Source organism: Ictidomys tridecemlineatus, chromosome 7, assembly GCF_052094955.1.
Source record: "Ictidomys tridecemlineatus isolate mIctTri1 chromosome 7, mIctTri1.hap1, whole genome shotgun sequence".
Taxonomy (NCBI): Eukaryota; Metazoa; Chordata; class Mammalia; order Rodentia; family Sciuridae; genus Ictidomys; species Ictidomys tridecemlineatus.
In genome coordinates, this window is record NC_135483.1 from 190,867,404 (window position 1) to 190,885,790 (window position 18,387).

Here is an 18,387-nt window from a genome sequence, read left to right on the forward strand (position 1 = left end):
AGTTTTTTTTATCGCCACCCAGCCAATCGCTTACTTTATTCATAAAGATATTTTATAAATTTTATTTTAATTATAAAAGTAAAACATATTAATTTTAGACAATGCAGAAAAACATAAAGAAGCAAACCAAAATACCAGTAATCTCTGCATAAATGAGTCAGCACATTTTCTGTTTTGGTATGTTCCTTTTGATAAGAATGCTGATTCTGACAAGTCCTCAGAAAATGTGTACATAATGAAAGTTTTTTTGGGTTTTTTTTTTTTTTTTTTTTTTTAAGTTGTAGATGGACAATACTTTTATTTATTTATCTTTTTGTGGTGCTGAGGCTCGAACCCAGTGCCTCACACATGATAGGCAAACATTCTACTGCTGAACCAAATCCTAGCCCCAGCATAATGAAATCTTTACTGACTATGTGAATATATTTATTTACCTCACACAGCCTTGGTGAAGGATAGTTTACTTTAAGCTGGAACTGAAGTACTATGCCTGTTAGGAAATCTTCAGGGTTGATGGTAAGCAGCATAGCTGTAATTCAAAGTGCAATGAAAGCTTTAGTATTAGCTTGGATTGTTTAGGCCTGTTGACTAAAAGTGTTACAGAATGAAATTGCATTCAGCAATCCTTTCAGCCTGATTCATCCACTGTGGAATGAGGATTGAAAACAGAACCAGTGCTCCCATACCATAGCAAAGAAGTCATAGAACCCGTGGTTTCTAGCAGGAAACTGTTCACAGCCTTCACTTCTGGTCCATTTCTCTTTCTTTTCTAATGTTGTGAAACTCAAAGCTCATTATTGTTTCAGCAATTGATTGACTTGTCTAACATGGAACAGCAAATACTAGAATTAGATGATAATTCTTTGTCTTGCTTATTTAGGTGAATCAGTTCAGACAGCTGTATTCCAAAGTCATCAATGATAAGCATGATGATGTCATGGCCAAGTTTGGCGCTATTCTGGCCCAGGGAATACTGGATGCAGGTAAATGTTTTTAAGTCTTCCAGATTGGTTGGTTGATTAATTTATACCAAATCTAGCTATGTGACAGTAGAAATTCAGTTTGAGGCAAATTATTTCTGGAGAAAATTGGAGTCTGACATTCATAGATAATTTTAATAGAGTTGTTAAAAGTTGAATCCTATCCTTTACATAATAGCTATGTAAGTTTGTAGAGTTGTTTCCCTGTTTCTGCTTGCTTATCTTGTAAAATCTTTCTCATAATGTTAGAAAGATTAAAAATACAGAGAAAGCAATTAGAACAGTGCTTGTCATGTATAAAGTACCCAGGGAGTGTTGGCTGATGTTTTTAATACATGTTTTAAACAAGTTGACATTGAAAAAATATTTGAGGAAAAGATTATGTTTTAGACAAATTTTAAAAGCCAGAATCACTCCTAAAATAAAATACGGGGAACATTTGCCTAATAAATACTCAGCACTCTGTGCAAATCTGTCTCCAGAATTCACATTCTTCACCATTATATTGTGGCTTATTTCAAAAGATAGTGTCCATCAGTACCTTAGACTTGGTTCATTTGCTATATTCCTTAATTTTATTATTGGTGCCATCTCAGTAAGGTAAAAAGAAAAGAGCATATACCTACTTTATTGTTCACATGTAAGTATTTTTCTTATACTCTTAAATAATTTTTTTGTTAATTTGAAAGGTAAGTTACAGCATCTCAGGGTCTTTATAGCAATGCTATTATTAGGGGATCATTTTTTTCATATATATATTACCCATCTGTTTCTTCTAATAAAAACACTCAGCCATATTTGTGGGGTTTGTTTGGGGGTGTTTTTGGTACTGCATTTTGAATCCAGGGTCTCATGCATGCTGAGCCAGACTTCAACACTGAGGTATACCCCCAGCCCTTAGCCATATTTGTTAAAGCCATTCTTTTCTCACTCAACTAGGAATGTGTATATATTTGTAGTGAAGAAGATCAAAAAAGAAACTGATTTTTTGATAAAATTGTCTAATTTTATGTTACTAATTTCTTGGGAGTTCTGCTTGCTGAGAATGTTTTTATCATATAGTTTTCAGAGTTCTTTTATCATTTTTGATATATGGTCTTTTTTAAAAATAATTTCTTTTCTAATTTGGTTTATTTTATTTTTGCTAATTAGTCAGTTTTTTTTAATTTTTGCATTTATTCAACCATTTTTCCCCTTAATTCTTTATTTTTGCTCTTTATTATTTGCTTTCATCTTAGGACTTTGGTGCTTTTTTCCTAAACTTTTGAAATAAATGTTCTCTTTTAATCCCTCTGTCCAATTGTGGTTTTTTTGTTTCTTTTTTTCACTAAGAAGAGTTTTCTGCTTAAGCTTTTAATGTAGAAGTAAACTTCTTTTTCTCTCTTTAATTTACACACATTTCCTTGCAGCTAGATTTATCATAGTATTGATTCTCATGTATAAACAGTGAAGACATTAATAGCTCATAGTTTTTCCTCCTCATTCTTTACTGCCTACCAATATTTTTTATTTTATATTGCATTCAGAAATCATAATTTCTTATAGTTGTACATGGTCTTAGTTCCATATTTTAATGGATTTGTTGTTTACCACCATTTCTTTTATTGTTTTCATGTCTGAGTTTTACCAACTATCAACACTTAATTTTCTTGGTTTTATCAGCAATTAATTTTTAATTATTTATCTTTTTAAATTTGTCGATTATAGAAATATTTGAACAGAAAGTACAGTTTCCCATGTGTCCCCATGTCCCTGTCCAGCTTCCCTGTTCATTAGTGGGTGCTAATTGCAGAATCAGTATTGATACATTATTATTGACTAAAGTCCCTAGTTTATGTTAGAGTTCACTCTTTGTATTATACACACTTTGTGAATTTCAACAATGTTTAATGACTTGTATATATGATAATAATGCCATAAAGAGTAGTTTCATTTCCTGAAAAATCCCCTGTGCTCCACCTGTTATCTCTCCTCGCAAGCCCCTGGTAACCACTGACCTTTTTACTGTCCCTATAGTTTTGTTGTGATTTGTTTGGGTTCAGTATTTATTCATTTATTCAGTGCTGGGGATAGAAGCCAGGGCCTTGCTCTTAAACTGAGCTAGGCCTCCCACCTTTTTTTGGTTCTGGGGATTGAACTCGGGTGCATTCGACCACTGAGCCACATCTCCAGCCCTATTTTGTATTTTATTTAAAGACAGGGTCTCACTGGGTTGCTTAGCACCTCACTTTTGCTGAGGCTGCCTTTGAACTTGTGATCCTCCTGTCTCAGCCTCCCGAGCTGTTGGGATTACAGGATGTGCCACCACGCCAGGCCCCACCCTTTAGTTTTAAATGCAGCTTAGAATTTATGGAGAGAAAACTTTTCATAATATTCTTTTGTTTTTTTCAATATCTGTGGAATCAAAATTGATGTCACCTTTTCATGCTGTATCTTTTTTAAAATTCTGTTTTTATTTAGGTATAGTTGGCAGCTAGAAATTGTATGTATTTATAAGGTATTCACATGATGTTTTGATATGTGTATGTTATACAACAATTAAATCAAGCTGATATTCATTTCACCATGCTGTATATCTCCTGAATATATTTATACTGTCTAACTGAGCTATATCCATAGGAAGATTTTTGGGTTTTTGTTTTGTGGTTGTTATTGTACTGAGAATGGAGCCTAGTACCTTGTGCATGCTAGGCAAGTGCTATATCACCTAGCTGTATCCCCAGCCCTGAATCCATAATTCTGCCTTTTTTAGACTATCATGTAGTTGGAATCATACAACATATAGCCTTTTCAAATTAGCTTTTTGGTAATGAATTTTTAAATCAGGATTTAGAAGTAACATTTTACTACTCTAATCTTTTTTCTTTTAGCTGCCACTTTATGAAGTTTATATTTTTTTAGACTGCAACCCTTGACTTGTTCATTAAGCACTACAGATTTTTCCTGGCTTTTTCTGTAATAATTATTTGTTAAGAATTTGAGGGGGGCACAGGTTCAGTTGCATATGCCTGTAACAGTGACTCAAGAGGTGGAGGCAGAAGGATCACAAATTTGAGGCCAGCCTTAGCAACTTGTTTCTCAAAAATAAAATGAGGGCTGGGGTTGTAGCTTAGAATGGTAGAGCACTTGCCACACACAACATGAGGCCCTGGGTTCGATTCTCAGCACCACATACATACATACACACACACATAAATAAATAAATAAAGTCTGTCTACAACTAAAAAAATTTTTTAAATAACTTAAATGGGCTGGGGATGTAGCCCAGAGCACCCTGGGTTCAATCCCTAGTTTTAAAAATAAGGAGGAGGAGAATTCTGTGTTCAGCTATATTTTTCTATCACCATTATTGAAAGATATTTCTCTGGTTTTCCCACCTTCCTTTCTCTTTCAGCCCTGTTCTATTTGCTGTGTCATGGACCAGTCAAATTTTGATGCTTCTTTTGATTTCTTTTTAATTATAATGTTTTTTGCTTGGGGTACTTAGTGTTATAAAGTACCTGAAATTATTTTTGTATCTATTTTTTAACATCTTATTCTTAAGTAAAACAATGTTATATAACTGCATTAGAAAAAACTTGCCTCGTGCCTGATCTCAGTAAAAATTAGTAGTGGTAGAGAAGAGCTGGAGAGGACACCTTCCAGGGAACGACATTTATGAGAACAAACTTTTTTGGTGTCTTTAGGGAGAAAAGCTGAAAATTAAGAAGTTTTATTATTGAAGTATGTTAAACTGTTATTACAATCAATAAGATAAACTCTGATTTATTGAGTCTCAGAATGTTAGAACAAAAAGCTAGTTTAGTCTCTAAGTCTGAAGACGGTAGATTTCACTGTGATGAGGAAAGTCGGCTTCAAACCTTCAAATGGCTCAGGCTCCCTGCAGCCTCTCCCTCTCCTCTGTCCTGTCCCTCACCCGCGAGTTATCGGCTTAGCTTCTTCTCAGCAGCGCCCAGTTCACAGCATCACAGTGCATGTGTCTTATTTTATATTACCTGTTTACCTGTCTTTTGCACTAGACCAAAGGCTCTTCGAGATCTTTTTCAGTATTTTGTGCACATTTCTCAGTAGAGAGTAAGCATTCAGTGAATGTGGGATAAGTAAGGAGAAAATAACCAGATAATAAATGTATATAACTATAGAAAACGAAAATAATTTTTTCTTGTACAAGGGATTAAACTCAGAGACACTCAACCACTTAGCCATATCCCTAGCCCCTTTTATTTTTCTTTTGAGACAGGGTTTTGCTAAATTGCTTAGGGCCTTGCTAAGTTGCTGAGGCTAGCTTTGAGTTTGTGATCCTTCTGCCTCAGCCTTTCAAGCTGCTGGGATTATGGGTATGCCCAACGCAAATTTTAAGTATGTCTTTAAAAAAAAAAATCTTAAATAAGCTGAGGGTGAATGCACATGCCTGTATTTCCAATGACTGGGGAAGCTGAAGCAGGAGGATCACAAGTTCAAGGCCAGCCTCAGCAACTTAGGCCATGTTTTAAAATGAATGGCTTATAGTAGAATATTAAGAAGATCCCAGTTATTTGGGTGAACTGTAGACTCTTGATTCTTATGAAAATTAAATGTAATTAAATGCTATTTAATTTAGTGCTACAATTAAAAGACATAACTTGAAAACAACACAAATTCAGCCCTGGAAATCAAATTAGGATCCTGAGTAGGCACAGACAAGTCCCATTTTTATAGCATGTGTTATGTATAATTGAAAAGTTTACATCTCAGTTCTGTGTTGTTTTATTTTTGTTTTTAGCAAGAAGTAGATGTTTTTGTTTTTGAGATAGAGTCTTAAAATGCTGAGTCTGGCCTCGAATTTGCCATCCTCCAGCCTCAGCCTCCTGAGTTGCTGGAATTATAAGTGTGTGCCACCACACTCAGCTCAGGCTTATTTTTTTTTTAATATTTTTAATTGTAGATGGACACAATATCTTTATTTTATTTTATTTTTTAATGTGGTGCTGAGAATAGAATCCAGTGCCTCACAGGTGCTAGGCGAGCAGCCTACCACTGATTTTTACAACTCCTACTGACACTCTCCCACTTGTGTGTCTTCCACCCAGCCCCTCAGGTTTACTTTTTAAAACTATGTGCCTGTAGGGCTGGGGTTGTGATTCAATGATAGAGCACCTGGCTAACATACAGGGCCCTGGGTTCGATCCTAGCCCCACATAAAAATAATAAATAAAATAAAGGTATTGTGTCCAACTACAACTAAAAAATAAATAAAAAATAATATATGTGCCTGTAGAGAAGGAAGTTCTAGATTTGCCCTGTGTCCTCTTAAAGTATAATAATCAGATGTTTCCCTAGTGCAATAGTTAGAAGTAATTTGTTGAAGTTTTTGTTATTGCCCTGCTGGATTGCTATTCATGATTTCTCTCTTTTTTTCTGCAGGTGGTCATAATGTCACAATCTCTCTACAGTCCAGGACTGGGCACACTCATATGCCTTCTGTGGTTGGTGTCCTTGTCTTTACCCAGTTCTGGTTCTGGTTTCCTCTTTCACACTTCCTGTCATTGGCTTATACTCCTACCTGTGTCATTGGCCTTAACAAGGACTTAAAGGTATGTTTTTGAAACCTCAGCTTTATGGTGTATCCTGTTCATATCCACCACCCACTCATAAGGGTTCCCATGAAATTTTATTTTTTTTAATTTTTTAATTTTTTTTTATTATTATTAGTTGTTCAAAACATTACAAAGCTCTTGACATATCATATTTCATACATTTGATTCAAGCAGATTATGAACTCCCATTTTTACCCCATATACAGATTGCAGAATCACATCAGTTACACATCCACTTTTTTACATGCTGCCATACTAGTGTCTATTGTATTCTGCTGCCCTTCCTATCCTCTACTATCCCCCCTCCCCTCCCATCTTCTCTCTCTACCCCATCTACTGTAATTCATTTCTCTCTCGTTTTTTTTTTCCCTTTCCCCTCACTTCCTCTTATACTTAATTTTTTATAACAATGAGGGTCTCCTTCCTTTACCATGCAATTTCCCTTCTCTCTCTCTTTCCCTCCCCATGAAATTTTAAAGATGAGTTAGCATTTCATCTGTAGCATGTCTTCCCTTCAAGTTGAGTCATCACTGCATCAAGTGGAGTGTGTCAGTAGGAGGTATAAAAATCAAATGTTGGGGCTGGGGCTTTGGCTCAGTGGTAGAGCACTCGTCTCGCATGTGTGAGACCCTGGGTTCGAGTCTCAGCACCACATAAAGTTAAATTTAAAAAAGGTATCATGTCCATCTGCAACATACATACATACATAAAATAATAAAATAATCAAATGTTAAGAGGGGGCATAATACAAAGTTAGGAAGAGACTTTATAGATCACTGAGTGATTGGTTTAATAAAGGCTACAGACGCTGTTGAAGGATTTTATATAGATAAATGAAATGAGGTTTGTATTTTAGAGAACTCTTTCTGAGGGCTAGGGACATAGCTCAGTGATAGAGTGCTTTCCTTAAGTGTAAAACTCTTTGAGTTCAATCTATACTACTGCAAGAGAAAGGGGAAGGAAGGAAGGTCATTCTGGAATCAGTGGAAACCTCTTGCATAATAACCTGTGTAAGGAAGAATAAGGACCTAAACTAAATCTTTTAAAAATTTATTTTATTTTTTCTTTTTTTAAATTCTTTTTTAAATTTTGTTTGTTTGTTTGTGGTTCCAGGGATAGAACTCAGGAAAACTCAACCACTGAGCCACATTCCCAGCCCTATTTTGTATTTTATTTAGAGACTGGGAGTCACTGAGTTGCTTAGCGCTTTGCTCTTACTGAGGCTGGCTTTGAATTCTTGGTCCTCCTGCCTCAGCTCCCTGAACCACTGGGATTACAGGCGTGCGCCACCACACCCAGCTCTAAACTAAGTTTTTAATATCAATAAGCAATGAAGGATGGAAACAAGTACACATTGCAGAGTTATATGATACTAGACTGACAGATGGAAGAAAGAATTATGCTACAAGGAAAAGCAAAATAGGAGGCTGTCCCTTTGGTAGTGGCAGAAAATAAAACCAATAGCGAGGAATCCAGAAATCTGACAAAATGAATCAGGTCAAAGACTTAAGGTCCTTCATGCTTTGTCATCACATTTTTAATCATATTCCTAATGGTGTTTAGGTCTTTTCTCAGTCCTGTGACCTAATGATTCATCTTGTTCTTCTTTAAAGGTCAAGGGCTTTTAACCTTTAAACAATGACATCTGGTCATTACTATTGTTAAAATGTTCCATTAAATTTTCAGAGTGGAAAGTTTTTTAGGCTAAAAATTGGCTGATTGAGTATTTCATTTTATTGATTTTTTTCAGCATAGCTGTATAGCCAGTTATCCTTCATCGAGTGTTTTGGTACTAAAAGTGCTTATGTTTGTAAACATTTTAAATTTTTATTTCTCAAAACAAGAATTATTTGGTTTCCCCAATCCCTAACTTTTAACACTGTAATTTAATATTCTATGTAGTCTTTTTTTTTTTTTTTTTTTTTGTAGTGGGTATTGAACCTAGGGGCACTTTACCACTGAGCTATGGTTCCCAGTCCTTTTTATTTTTTATTTTGAAATAGGGTCTTGCTAAATTGATGAGGTTAACCCACTGCGATTCTCCTGTCTCAGCCTCTAGAGTTATTGGGATTACAGGCCTCTGCCACCACACCTGGCTCTGTTTTAATTCTTTTTTTTTTTTTTTTTTAATATTTTATTTTTTAGTTATCGGCAGACACAACATCTTTGTTGGTATGTGGTGCTGAGGATCAAACCTGGGCTGCACGCATGCCAGGCGAGCGCACTACCGCTTGAGCCACATCCCCAGCCCTCTGTTTTAATTCTTTACAGTGAAAGCAGAATGGAAAAGATAAGGTTCCTTGTCCTAGTAAACAAGGTGCTCATTACCATTTTCCATTGATACAAATTAAGTAATAGAGAAAAGTGTAGGCTAGAGAACTTTCAATCTGCTCAGTAGGTAATAGATAGCTAACTTGCCATTAGGCACATGTAGATTTATAAGCCATAATTATATGGTGTGGAAACTGTCTGTAGACTTGGGTTAGTTGTCAGTGCAGTGCAAGAAGGGAACATGAATGTTTGGTGGCATGAAGTTTGGTGGTAGACACACTTTACAAAGGAAGTAACATCTGATCTGTTAATTAACCCACTGAAGCAGGGCAGAATGTCAGGAAAGAAGGCACAGAGCTTCAGGAATGTAAAGGAAAATGCAGATAATTCTGTAAAAGCACCTTAAAACTAATTTAGGACTGGAGACCATAGCTCAGTGGTAAAGTGCCCCTAGGTTCAATTCCCAGTACAAAAAAAAAAAAAAAGATTACATAGGATGTTAAATTACAGAAAGAAAACACACCTTTCAGAGAGAGGTGACCACATTGATTAGATCCGTAATTGAAATTTATATGGAAACTCCTGGTGTCCCTTGCACCTGAATGCTTGTTAAAAACATAGAATACTTAAATCTTAATAGTGATTATTTTAACGGAGGGAGCAAAAAGTTCTTTTTTTTTCCTTCAGATGCCAAAAGTTCAATATAAATCCAACTGTAAACCATCCACGTTTGCATATCCTGCCCCTCTGGAAGTACCAAAAGAAAAAGAAAAAGAAAAGGTGAGTTCCTTGTTCCTTTGAGTAGCATTTGTTCCTATAGAGGACATGAATATTTCAGTTGGGTTTGTTTTAAATGACTTATGTTTTTAAAATAACATGTTAAAGTCTAAATTACACAAGAATATAAAGTAAAAACTCTTTCCTTCTCTTGATCATCAAGCCCCACATCAAGAGCCAAGTCCTAGATAGTCACAACTTGTGAATCTCTATGAAAATTTATGTGCACATTCAGAACTTTTTTTACACAACAAATGGAATCATTCTCTGAATGCAGTTTTACATATTATTTTTTTCACTTCAACAATATATCTTTAATGCTTTCAATGTATAAAGATTTAATTTTTTTCCCCAAAGCTTTAGAGCAGTGCTTTTATGTATGTGCCACCTGTTTTATAGTTCTTTATTTGATGCCCTTTTAAGGTTATTCATAATTTGTCACTACACAGATAAGGCTAGGATAAAAGACTACACATATAATACTTGTGCAAGTAAATCTATTGGTTTGAATCTTAGATGCAAAATGGTTTGATCAAAATAACACATGTTATTTATTTATATAGATATTAGCTAATTTGCCTTTCAAAATAGATACCACCAAATTGTATTCTTACCGATGGTGTTTGCACTCATTGATAAATCTCTAAATACGTTACATTTGCCTGTCAAGTTTTATTGAGCAAAATTATCTTTTTATGACATCTTATGTATAGGAAAGTCATTCTTTGTTTCAGATTAATGTTTCCATATTAGCCAGTTGTTGATTATTTGCCATAAATTCTGTGAGTAAGTAGGGTAATTATATAATTCGCACATTTGTGGGTGACAGGTAACGAATATCCTTTAGCAATAACATTTTGTTACATCAGCTCCTTCAGACCTCCTCCCACCCCCTCTTTTTGGGTCTGAAACAAAACTGGAAGAGAGGAAATTTTATGTTTTCCTTTTAAAGCAAGAAAGATATAGATCGCTTTCAGAAATAAATAACAACGGATTCATATCCAGGATATGAATCAGAAAAAAATAAAGTTATGTTGGACGTCACCTCCAAGAGCTAAAGAGTCACCTGGTGATGAACGTAGTAAATTATGCTAATAGTGTCCCGCTTGCTTTTCACATTTATTCTCTGATATTTTGTTCTTTATAATACATACTGCCAGGAAACAGGAAAGTATTATAGGACTGAGTTCTCTTTGGGCTTACATGATTGTATATTGGTAAGATTACAACAATTTACCCTGTTCACTTTCTCTAGGTTTCCACTGCTGTATTATCTATCACTGCCAAGGCTAAAAAGAAGGAAAAAGAAAAGGAAAAAAAGGAGGAGGAGAAAATGGAAGTGGTAAGTGGTCATCTGTGGTCCAGATTCTTCCTTAGTTGAACATTATTATCTTATTCTTAACTTCTTTCAAATAACCATCCTGTTTCCAGCATATAGAATTATATATACTTATAAGCCTCTAGAAACTATCTATTTTTAGGAAACTTAGAAGCATACAAATCAGGAAAGAAGGAGTTCCTAGAGAAAATGACAATTAAAAAAGGTTTTAAAGGACAGAGTAGGATTATTCAGCAGAAAATGAGATATTGGTAGGAGTCAAAAAGGCCCTTTCAGGGAAACAATTATAATATTTAAATAGACCCTCATATTACAGCATGGTGGTGCATGCTTATAATCCCAGTGGCTTGGGAGGCTGAGCAGGAGGATCATAAGTTGAAAGCTAGCTTCAGCAGAAACAAGGCACTAAGCAACTCAGTGAGACCCTGCCTCTAAATAAAATACAAAAAATGACTGGGGATTTGGCTCAATGGTTGAGTGCCCCTGAGATCAATCCCAGGTACCTAATAAATAAATAAATAAATGCACTCTCTCTTTATGATTTCTGTTTGTTTTAAAAAAAAAAACTTCTCATCCTTTAAACCCAAGTTAAATAAACATTCTCATCCCCAAACAGAGTTTTCTCCCTCCCTCATGTGAGTTTGGTATCATTTTAGTTGTACTTTCATTATGTCTACCACTACCTTTTGCTCCTAATAGTTACTCAGTAAACATTATTCAGCGATGTGGAACAGAAGTAAGCCTTTATTGAACTGCTTTCCACCCTTTCCCTCTTAGGATGAGGCAGAGAAAAAAGAAGAAAAAGAGAAAAAAAAAGAACCTGAGCCAAACTTCCAGTTATTGGATAACCCCGCGAGAGTGATGCCTGCCCAGCTGAAAGTCCTAACCATGCCAGAGACCTGCAGATACCAGCCTTTCAAACCAGTAAGTTACCACTGGCTCTTAGCTGGAGGAGTCAGTGGAATATTATCTCTAAAACAATGAAAAATTGATAGAGAAAAAGAAATCTCCAAAACCTTGCAGCAAGGTCAATAGTACTCAAAACTTCCTTTTAGCAAAAGAGAACATTCATATACATTTGGGGGGTAATTTTTTTCCTCTCTCTGTAAGTCTACAAATTCCTCCTCTCTTCTACTACAGACTTAGGCCATAGAAGTTCCTAATACAGCACAATAATTAGGAACATAGATCACAGAGCCACACATCTGTCTTAGAGAGTTGCTATGTTATTTTTTTTAAATATATATATATATATATATATATATATATATTTTTTTTTAGTTAGGGATGGACACAATTATTTGTTTATTTATGTGCAGTGCTGAGAATCAAACCTAGTGCCTCACACATTCTAGGCAAGTGCTCTACCAAAGAAAATGTAAGAATGATGTTTTACAAATAATATCATTGAAGAGATAGAAATTATAAATTATTAAAATTATAAATTATAAAAATATAATATAAAATTATAAATTATAAAAATAACCAAATAGAAATTCTGGAATTAAGAAGTTCAATAACTATAATGAGAAATTTTCTAGAGAGGCTCAACAGAATTGAGTATGCAACATAAAGAATGACAGACTCAGACTGGGGTTGTGGCTCAGTGATAGACCACTTGCCTAGCATGTGTGAGGTACTGGGTTCAATCCTCGGCATCACATTAAAAAAAATAATATTGTGTCCATCTACAACTAAAAAAATTTAAAAAAAAAAAGAATGACAAACTCAAAGATAGGTCAATTGAGATTATCTCCTGAAGACCATAAAAAAAAAGATAAAGCAAAATTAACAGAGCCTCAGAGACCTATGAAACACTATAAACCATACTAACACATAATTGGAAGTAAGGAAAGAGAAGATGGAGAAAAGGGTAGAGGAATATTTGAAGAAATAAACTCAAGAAATCCACACCTACACACATACTAACCAAACTGTTGAAAACCATAGACTCTTGAAAGCGGCAAGAGAGAAGCAACTCATCATGTACAAAGAATCCTTAATAAGATCAGAAGATGATTTATCATTAGAAACCATATCAACCAGAAGACCCTGGCATGACATATTCAAATACTGAAAGAAAAAGACTCAGCCAAAAATTCTGTGTACTAAAATACTATCCTTCAGAAATTAAGGAGAAATTAAGATCTCCTCAGATGAACAAAAAATTTGTTGTAGGCAATCCTTATAGGAATAAAGGGAACCTTTGGGCTGGTATTAAAGGAATTAGATAATAACTTATATCCATGTGAAAAAACAGAACACTAGTAAATGTAACTAAATAGGCACTGCATGTAGATAAATAAAGGTCCATCAACAAGTAAACTTTTTTTTTTTTAAAGAGAGATAGTATATATGCATTTTTTGTTTTTCTCTTTTTTCTCCTATTTGATTTAAAAGACTTCTACATAAAACAATAATTATAACTAAATTGGTGGTGATGTGTACCCAATATGTAAAAATGTAATTATACATTATAATAGCACAAAGGAATGAGGGAACGTTAAATTAGCATTAGTTATACTAGAGATGGTAATTATAATCCTGAGACTTTAAGAAAATTACTCAAAAATATAAAGTAAAATAACAAGGGAACAGACATGATGTAATCCCAGCAGCTTGGGAGACTGAGGACAGAGGATGACAAGTTCAAGGGAGACCAAAATAGTAATAATAATATATAGTGAATAAAAGATTTTTCCCAGCTACTCAAGAGATTGAGGCAGGAAAATCACTTAAACCCAGGAGTTAAAGGCTAGCCTGAGCAACACAGTGAGACCCTGTCACAAAAGGAAAAAAAAAAATGTTTTTATAATTTAAAGAAATGTGAAGCCAGGTGTGGTGGTGCGTTCCTATAATCCCAGACACTGGGGAGGCTGAAGCAAGAGGACAGCAAGTTCCAGGCCAGCCTCAGCAAGTTATCAAGGCCCTGCCTGTCTCAAAACATTTAAAAAAGGTCTGGGGATATGGCTCAGTGCCCTTGGGTTTAATCCCTACTACCAAAAAAGAAAAAGGAAAAAGATCTCAAATAACCTTCCCTCTGGGTTGGTTGATTTGTTTTGACAAGGGTAATAAGATCATTCAATAAGGAAAGGGTTTTTTCCCCCAAGAAGTGATGCTGGAATAATTTTCTACTCACTTGTGAAAGAAAGAAGTCAAACCCCTACCTCACATCATATATAAAAATTAACTAAATGGAACAAAGAGCTAAAAGTATAAAACTTTCAGGGGAAAAAAAAAGACTAATGATTTTCATGACTTTAGGCATTGTTTTCTTAAAGGATACAAGTTGAATATCTCTTATCCAAAATCCTGGGACCAGAGGGTTTTGGATTTTGGAATATTTGTATATACATGATGAAATATCTTGGAGATGAGACTCAAATCTAAACAAAATTTTTTTTTTTTCATGTGCACCTTATACTTATAGCGCAAAGGTAATTTTTGACAATATTTTTAGCACTCCCGCCTTTTTACTGCAACCTATCACATGTGATTAAGTATGAAGTTTCCCACTTGTGGTATTACTCAGTCAGTTTTGAGAGTAGTTCGGATTTTTATATCAGCAATGATTGACTGTACATATCTAAGGCAACAAACCAAAGAAAAAGGAAAAAAGGATGGATTTGACTTTATCAAATTAAAAATGTGTGTATTGGGGCTGAGGTTGTAGCTCAGTGGTAGAGCGCTTGCCTCGCATGCGTAAGGCCCTGGGTTTAATCCTCAGCACCACATGAAAAAAATAAACAAGATAAAAATAAAGATATTGTGTCCATCTACAACTAAAAAATATATATTAAAAAAAACAAAACTGTGTGTGTTTGGTCCTGTGGATAAATCTAGAGCCTTGCACACGTTAAGCAAACTACCACTGATCTACATCCTCAACCCTTCAATTCAAAACTTTTGTGCTACAGAGTTCCCAGCAAGAAAGTAAAAAGACAGTGAGACAGGAGGAAGTATTTTCAGGTCATAAACGGGGAAATTTTTGGTTTTTGTTGGGAATTTGTGCACCCCAGCTTCAAATGAGCAAATTATTTAAATAGGCATTCACCAAAGAAGATTCAAGTGACCAATAAGCATGTGAAAAGATGCTTAATATCACTAGTTGTTAGGGAAATGCAAAACAAAACCATAATGACATGCACAAGGCCCTAGGTTCAACCACAATGACATCATACCCATTTGTCTATTAGGAGATTCAAGTAAAGTTTTAGACCATTGAGACTAGAACACTTTAAAAATGAATTTATATTGTTTGCAGAGATATAGGAATTTTAACTATTATATCCACTGTGGAAAACAGCTGGGCAGTTTCTCAAAAAGTAAAAGTAATCTTACCATATGATCTAACAGTTCTATTCCTAGGTGAAATGAAAACTCTATTAGTGCACCAATAAAAAAAATATGCAAGGAGGGGCTGGGGTTGTGGCTCATTGGTAAAGTGCTCACCTAGCACGTGCAGGGCACTGAGTTCGATCCTCGGCACCACATAAAAATTCAAAAAAATAAAGGTATTTTGTCCAACTACAACTAAAACAAAATATTTAAATATTATATATTAAATAAATATATATGTATATTATATATATATATACACACACACACACATATGCAAGGAAATAAAGAACTATGCTTATACAAAAACCTATACAATAATGTTTGTATCAGCACTTTCATAGTAGTAAAAAAATTCATCAGCTTATGAATGAATAATGTGATATATGACTAGAATATTATTCAGCCATTAAAAAAGAAAAACATACTGGGTGCTGGGGATGTAGCTCTATAAGAAATATTCAGAATAGGCAGATCTGTAGAGAGAAATATGTTGTTGTCAGGGTCTAGAAAAGAATGGAGGGTGGCTGCTAATGAGTACAGGGTTGCTTGTACATTGTTGTAGGTGTTCTTGAATTAGATCATGGATGTGGTTGTGCAGATTTGTGAATGAACACTTTAAAAATGAATTTTATGTTGTGTGAATCATATCTCAGTTTGAAAATGAAAAAGACTACCTCTGTGAATGTACAGTGAAGAAAGGGGTACCCAGTGACTCACCCCCACCCTCAGTGACAGGTTCAGAACCTTCTCAGGAGGTTCATTGGAAAGTTGGGTAACATTCCTGCTCTGCTCCCTTTGCATCTTAAAGCAAAGGTGAAGAACTTGGCAACAGGAAGTGTTCCATGGCCTGTGTCTTCAGTTGTCATCAGTGTTCCCAGAGAACAGAGTATCTTATTTTCTGTTTAAAGATGGTGAACTTTCTTAGCAACATACAGAGTGTTTATAAATCTAAACAGTGTAGAGCTATAAATAGTTTTTCTATATGTTGATTTTATTGCAGGATTTGAGGATATTTCATTCCTGTTAAGACTGAAGTAGTTGTAATAACCTAGAGGCTACATTATTTCCCCAAAATATGAAGTCATCTTATGAACATGGATATTTTTTCCTGTTTAATAGATATCTCCATTTGGTCCATTAGGAGATTCAAGTAAAGTTTTAGACCATTGAGCATTAGAACAGTAGTTATATACTTTGATTGTTCCTGGGAAATAAAGGCAGAGTCTTCATAAAATGCATCCTTTTCAAGAAAAAAAAAAAAAAAAAAGACTTTTATCTTTTTTTGGTAGTACTAGCAGGCCAGGCAAGTGCTGTACCCCTGAGCTACATCCCAGACAGACACACACACACACACAGACAGACACACACACACACACAGACAGACAGACACACACACACACACACACACACACACACCCGCACCTTGTTTTTGGTGTCAGGGATTGAATCCAGGGCCACTTAACCACTGAGCCACACCCAAACCTTTTTTTATATTTTATTTAGAGCTGAGTTGCTTAGGGCCTCACTAAATTGCTGAGGCTGAGCTTCAACTTATGATCCGCCTGCCTCAGCCTCCTGAGCTGCTGGGATTGCAGGTTTGTCACCACAGCCTAGCCCTTTTTCAAATCTTATTTTGAGAAGGGTTCTCAGTAAGTTGCCTGTGCTGGCCTTGAACTTGTAAGCTGCCTGAGTAGCTGGCATTACAGGCATGTGCCACTGGGCCTGGCAAGAAAATAATACTTTTTTTAAGGGAGAAAGTTGTAGATTAATGTTTTGGGAGAAGGGAAATAGTTTAGGGATTCATGAAGGCATACAGTTTTATAGCATGACAGGGCAGAGTCCTGATGAATGAAAATCAGATTAGGTCCAACTGCAGAGATGCTCATACATATGTGAATCATCAGACTAATGTGCTCATGCTGCTTTTCCTTCCCAGTAATGTCCTTTGGTAGAATATGCTCTTTCCAGATGTGCCCTGCCACTGTTGACTAATTTAATTACAGAGAGCAGCTTTCCATTTCCTTTTGACACAGGCAAGCAAATAGAATATGATTAGCACACAAGAGATGGGTGAATAGTTTGGTGTTTGGATTTACCTTCTGCTAATACACTGAGAGAGGCTTAATAGAATTGCTGCTGCTGACTCCTTTCTTTTTATTTCCCATCTGGTTTTTCATTGGCTTGCATTATAGGGCTTTATAGATTCACATGAAAACTCTCAGATGTCTGTGGTATTTGTATTGTTTTCTCCATCATTCTGGAATTGCTAGAGAAAAATTCAGCTTTTCTTTTATAGATTCTTTGTCTAAAATGTGTCCATCTCACCAACAGTGTAGATTAAACTAGGATCTTTCTCAAACTTCAATGTATTCAGTATCAACTGGGGATCTTGTTAAAATACTGATTCTGATCATCCAGAGTGGGGCCACTTTTTCTGCATATTTAGCAAGCTACCAGGTAATAATGATGCTACTGGTCCAAGAACACTTATCTTTTCTTTTTTTTTCTTTTGTTTCTTTGTTTTTGTTTTGTTTCTTTGTTTTTGTTTTCCTTGTCATTGAAAGTGATTTTTTTTAAAATATATTTTCTAACCTCAAAAGAAAACTTGCCCCTTTTTCAGCCCCTTTCTACATACAAAACCACAAACTCAAAAATTAAGCGAAATTTCCAACATAAAGTTCAGTATTCATTACATATATTTACAAGTACTTACTGCTCCATAAGCAAACAAACTAAATCTCTTCTCAGTGCTGTTTTAAAAATAATTGTGCATTTTTATGAAGATTTCTAATAGCACTAAAAAGTAATTCCACAGAATTTTTCAAAACCCTATCTCTGACTGGTGAAGTTTTAAGTATTTTAAGATTGCTGTTTCACTTGCTATTTCTCTGGATATTCTAATGTTTGTAAAATGAACATATTTTGGGGTAATGAATATAATACATACAAAGGGACTATAAAAGAAATGAAATAATAGGGATGCTATTACAAAACTGATAATATTTTATGATATGATAAATATTTTTTATTTAGAAATTGATGTTTTTCAGACTGTTTCTACTACATAGGAGATGGCAAGACAGATGATAACCATCTTCCAGCC

At 35.0% G+C, this 18,387-nt stretch overlaps 1 protein-coding gene across 1 annotated transcript in view; it reads left to right on the forward strand.

Moving 5' to 3' along the window:
- Psmd1 (proteasome 26S subunit, non-ATPase 1) overlaps positions 1–18,387 on the forward strand; it is a 90,212-nt gene that overhangs the window by 69,664 nt on the left and 2,161 nt on the right. Inside the window, exons 19-23 of the mRNA XM_005326442.5 lie at positions 881–983; positions 6,384–6,553; positions 9,515–9,607; positions 10,860–10,946; positions 11,721–11,867. Coding sequence (XP_005326499.1) covers positions 881–983; positions 6,384–6,553; positions 9,515–9,607; positions 10,860–10,946; positions 11,721–11,867 — 600 coding nt within the window. The remainder of the gene's footprint in view (positions 1–880; positions 984–6,383; positions 6,554–9,514; positions 9,608–10,859; positions 10,947–11,720; positions 11,868–18,387) is intronic.